Raw genomic sequence first — 5,720 nt, 5'->3', positions numbered from 1 at the left:
TATTTTAGGAATTTGTTTTTATTCATACATATATGACAGGCTGACAAATTAAACATTAAAAAATATTAATAACAAATTACACAGTACAAAATTAATCAATATTTAATAATACTAGCAAGGAAAATTTGATTATAGGCAATTTTTATTATACAATTAAAGATTACGTTTATTTATTCTGAGATATAATTTTATAACTATCTTTTATAAAATGTATATAAGATAAAAGATAAGATAATAAGTGAAGGAATATAAGATTTGCTTGAAAATAATAGGATGTGAAGTACAATTATTTGAAAAAATTTTTAGCCATACCTCATTGTAAAATTTAATTTATTGCGCAAACAGGATTTATAATTTCAAAAATGTAATACGAAATAACACTAAAAAGGTGATAGTTAAAATAGGAGCTGCTTGGAAAAGTAATATTGTTTGTACGTCATTATTTATACACGAAACTTAATGCAAAATGAAATTCCATTTAATTATAGAGGCCTACTTAGCATCGAGACTCTCTTTCTTTGGTAATATACTTTCTAATTCACCTAACTCATTCATCTCTTTTACTATATCCAATCCGCCAATTAAATCTCCCTTCAAATACAATTGTGGATACGTCGGCCAATTGCTAAACTTTTTAAGTCCTTCTCTAACATCATTGTCCTGTAATATATCAAATGATTTGTAATCTGTCTTATAACTGTCCAGAATGGAAACAATTGTTCTGGAGAAACCACATCGTGGATTTGCAGGATTTCCCTTCATGAACAGCATACATGTTGCTTGATTCACCAGTTTCTTCAGTCTATCGTCAAGAGATTCCTTTGTTTTTGTCGTGTTAAGCAGTGGAGCATCCTCGTTGTTCAGATGATGCTTGATTTTTTCGGTCAATGCAGATATGTTAACACCATCCACTCTGCTTATTACATTGCTGTTCCGCAATAGAAGAACTGTGGGTACAGCAGCTATTCCAGACTTTAGAGACACTTCGGGTACGTTTTCTGCCTCAATTTTAGCAAACTTTACTTCTTTGTATTGCTCCAGTTTGCTCATCTCTTCAAGTACATCGTTCACTTGGGAACATTGCTCTGCCCAGGGCGCATAAAAGTGTAAGACAGAAAGTTCCTTGGACCTTGTACAACAAATACATATTTATAAAAAATAAAAAAATATATAGAAGAAAATTGTAAAAGAACATTTATCATACTCGTATGGACTATCTAAGAACTATACAAGACTATACAAGAAGAGAAAAATGCATTTATTCTTGATAGAAAATAAAGAAATGTTTACAATTACATCACATTTTTGTTCTAAAAGACTTGTCACTTGAAAAATATCAAACATTTATTTTATAAAAATGTGGACATTGGATTGAAATAATTTTGAAAGAAACGAGTTTACTCATAAAAATTATTGAAATTAATCTTATTCGATGAGTTTTTGTATAAAACGAAAGAATCTGGCAAAAAAAACGTCGCTTTTTCGTGAATCGACATATTAATCAAGTTGACAACTATTCAGGTTAAAAAATATGGGTTATTACAAAGAAGATTTACTTATGAAATGGGCATTATTGTCTCTTTCTAATTTTAGAATGAGATGGGAACAAGTTGAATCTCGGTTAAGAATTAACTGATTTGTGAAAGTAGGCCTTCTGGCATAAAATCTGGCAGGAAATCTGTCATATCAACTTAATATTAATGAACTGCACATACATGATGGAAGTATATATTATATTACTACCATCATGCTGCACATGTGTTGTGATCACGTTTGTGTACCTAATGATAATTCAATGACTGATGAATTATTCTTTGCTTAATTAAAAACAAATTTTCTTATATAATTTAAATTATAACAGAAAATAATTCATCAATAAGTAAGTAAACGCATACACAAAAGATCACAGGGTACAGATTTCCTGAATAGTCGTCAACTTTAACGATTACTATCTTCGCGAAGCAAAGAGACATTTTTTTCTGCCAAATTCTTTCGTTTTATGCAAAAACGCATCGAATTAGACTAATTTCATTGATTTTTGTAAACCCATTTGCTCCATAATTTTAGAAACAAAATTTATAAAAAATTAGATAATCACAATTTTATCTTATTCCTAAAATTCTATGTTAAAAAAAAATTTCTAAAAATTTTCAATTTACTCTTTATCTTTTTCTAAGAATTAGAAAAGATAAACCGTAAATTAAATTGAAATTAATTGCATTGGTGGAATTAGGCTTAAGAAAAAAAAAATCGTTCTCATGGGAAAAGTAGATATTTGGTTTAAATGTGAGAAGAGGTTATAAAGCTTCTTTCGACCCAGTTACTCACTTGACGAAGTCGTCGAATGCTTGCTCTGTGGCCAGCTCGGTGATCGCCATCACGTCATTCGCTTTCAATTAGCCGAATCACTACGCGTTCCACTCCACCGACAAATGACTCGTATCAAATTCTTGATAACCAACGCGTCTACGCGATTATCGGCGCCGCTTTCATGGCCGCAACTTGCAAATAGATCATCTCTCAGCGCAATCGCGTCGCTCGACGGAGCTTCCGGAATTGGAAGATCGCCGCGAAACGAGTAAATGAACACGGGACAAGTGGATGGAAACAATAAAATTAGTGGAGTGAGTCAAAAAATGAAATTCCGTTTAATTTAAATCAAACTATAATATGAAAAATGTACTGCAAAATGATGAAGCCGAAGCTCTTTGAATCGATTAATATATTTTTATTGATACTTTTTTCGTCATCATCATTCAAATGTACATTAACAATGCAGTTTCGAAAATTGTTGATGAAATATATTTGTTATTTCTATTTGACTTAAATTGGCATTGTTAATGTTTAAGACCACCAGATTAACTTTAATTTCTATTTAATTTGCTTTTTATCCTTTTCTAATTTTTAGAAAGAAAAAGATAAAAAATATATAAGTTAAATTAAGATTGAAATTAAATTATTTTGATAGAAATAGGTATACAAATGATGATAGCGAAGAAAGTATCAATGAAAATATATTATATTAATTGATTCAAAGGGTTCCAACTTGATTATTCTGTAATATTAATATTTTTGATTTGAGTTTTTGATTCAGTTATCGAACGTCGAGGAAAATATTTATCGTAATAATTAATAATGTTTATTTGTTTAAATTCTGGCGGAAAAGATTTACGAAAACTATATACATTAAAACAAGATCTTAGAAATTATTCATTTTTCATATATATTCATACTGGAACATAGAGCGGTTGTTTCTTTGAAAAATCTAGAAATCCTCCGTCTTTAAACACTACTCTACGTGTCTCACTACGAAATATCTACGAAAAACTAAAAATTTCTAGGACAAATAAACCTTTACGTCCCACTACGAATATCTACAAAAAATTAAGAATTTTTAGAATATTATCTCAATCTATGTAGTTTTTCTGTACTTTTTTGTAAAAAATTTTTTTCCGCCAGCGAATAGTAAAATTGTTGAAATTGCACCGGCAATTCATTCCTAAATGGCACTATTTCATTTAAAAATTCAATTATTGACCGATTGCATCAACATTAGTTTGACTTTAATCCAGATAGCACAGAGAGTGAAAAAGAATTCAAAAAGAATTCAGTTGTTATGTCATTTAAAATTCATTTCCAGATGCAAAAAGAATTCTTTTCAAAATTGTTCGGAAAAAGAATTCTTTTTGCATCTGAAAATGAACTTGAAATTAATACGACTGAATTCTTTTTGTGCTATCTGCGAAGCGAAGCTCTCTTTCTTTTTTTAAAGCCGATAAAGAGACAAAGGGATAATTTTAAGCTAATCATTTACAATTAACATATTGTTAGTGCAATCGGAATTTACACACTTTTTTACGTTTTTTAAAGATCTACAATTGCATAAGTTATAAACGATTGTAAGAACTAATTAATCTCAGTCAAATATGAAAAAAATATTCGACTGTGATTAGTCAATTCTTTCAACAGTAAACGAGAATGGATTAAAATGGATTGAAATTTGATGCATATTTTAAATAGCGATATACTTTTTTTTGGATTTAATTGGATTCAATTAGATTCAATTGGATGCAATTGGATTGAAAAACTGCATTTCCTATTCAAAATTTTGAATTGAACAATATTCACAATGCACAGAAAAAGCTAATATTATTTTTAGATTGAAAGACATAGAGATATGCTTCATGCAATTCCTATAAATGAATAAAAATGCATCAGAATTGAAAAGCATTCATTTTAACATTCGTGAATCAATATTTCTGAAAATCTGAATCTATTTCATTTCATTTTAATCCATTTTCGTTTGCTACAACTATTTACAATTACGCTTGCTTTCGCAATTGTAAAATGAGCTTAAGAATTATATGATACTACACGCTGCTAACGCTGCTGGGTTATATGAAGCGCATATGTTGTTATTTACGTAAATAAAAAAAAATCGTGAAATAATGTTGTTGCTTTTCAACGTATTTTATAGCAGAATTACAAATTTTGATCATTTGTTGTGATTAGAATATTATTAAAATTAAATTAATATATATAGTTGAACTTTGCTTTACGTTTTTGTTTATAAGTAATTAAATAAATATATTAAATAAATAAAAGCTTTATTACAAATGCTCTATGATCTCCGCACTATGATGTAAACCTAGATCTATTTTTTTATTGCTGCACTTTCTGAACTGATACATATGGTGCAATAAATTGAAGTGAAATAAATATACGTTCGTTTCCAAGGAAATATTTCTTATTTGTTTTACTGTATATTGTTATAACTTTTACTAAAAGCATTGAACGTTGACGGATTTCGTTTCACAATCATTGTCGAGGGCGGATTACCAATAAGAATTGATATGACTCATTCTTGTTTTCAGTGAAGGAGATATCAATTAATACAATGGGGATATAAACCTTGATGAAAGAGAGATTTGGGTTTTCATCAATCTATCAAATATCATTTTTCTTTGATATTTTCTTCAAAAGAAAATCGAATTGATCAGGAGAATCATTAGAAATTAAGATTACGTGTCACGGGATGGGAGTCATATGTTAAAGATAATAATATTCGGACAGTCACGTGAAATTAGGCATAGATCATAATTCATGCAAATATGCCAGGAGGGGAGGGCCCTCACTTTACACGAGACAGGCCTGGCAACGCAGGTGCGCCACGAGAAACTAACCAATCGCGCGAAATGGACACTGGCGAGGGTGGTGGTCACGAGTAGGACAGGAGTGAGGAGTGAAAACGACGAGAAGAAAGAAGAGAGAAGGGGAGACCTGTCAGACGGTCGCGCGATCGGCGCGGTCACAAAAAGCTGATGCAGACGTCGTCGGACGGCGAATGTGCACGTGCGGTGATTAGTTTTTTTTCTTCGCGTATGCGGTAGCCCGCGATGTCCAAGAAACTATCGCGGGCCGATGCCCTCGACAACATCTCCGCCTGGGACACAGAGGGAGTGTTGTGCCTGTTGCGCAAGGTAAGTCAAGTTCGTCGATGTTGGCTTAGCTTCCGCCGTGCCGCGGTCGCGCCTCACTTCGCACCGTTTGAGTCAAGTCGCGGAGCATTGAATAGATGCAACTTTTCGGCGGACACCGACTGTCACAGTGATCACAGTCAAAGGCGCGACTGCGGGGAGCGACGTCGGGAGTACCTAACACCGCGCCACAGGAAAGAAAGAGAGAGAGAGAGAGAGAGAGAGAGAGAGAGAGAGAGAGAA

General features: G+C 32.0%; 2 protein-coding genes across 2 annotated transcripts in view; one reads left to right on the top strand and one right to left on the bottom strand.

Moving 5' to 3' along the window:
- Positions 1-319: 319 nt before the first annotated feature.
- Positions 320-2,509, bottom strand: LOC105624803 (glutaredoxin-3). The gene is made up of 2 exons (XM_012206153.1): positions 2,329-2,509; positions 320-1,129 (listed from the first exon to the last, which is right to left on the bottom strand). Exons 1-2 carry the CDS (start codon positions 2,376-2,378, stop codon positions 493-495), a joined length of 687 nt encoding a protein of 228 aa, XP_012061543.1. The 5' UTR covers positions 2,379-2,509; the 3' UTR covers positions 320-492.
- A 2,887-nt stretch (positions 2,510-5,396) lies between these two features.
- Positions 5,397-5,720, top strand: part of LOC105624802 (lymphocyte cytosolic protein 2-like) — a 12,010-nt gene continuing 11,686 nt past the window's right edge. Inside the window, exon 1 of the mRNA XM_012206152.1 lies at positions 5,397-5,480. Within this exon, the coding sequence (XP_012061542.1) occupies positions 5,397-5,480 (84 nt within the window). The remainder of the gene's footprint in view (positions 5,481-5,720) is intronic.

Source organism: Atta cephalotes (assembly GCF_000143395.1).
Source record: "Atta cephalotes unplaced genomic scaffold scaffold00089, whole genome shotgun sequence".
Taxonomy (NCBI): Eukaryota; Metazoa; Arthropoda; class Insecta; order Hymenoptera; family Formicidae; genus Atta; species Atta cephalotes.
Note: the sequence above shows the minus strand (reverse complement) of the source record. Positions and strands in the feature narration are given on the sequence as shown.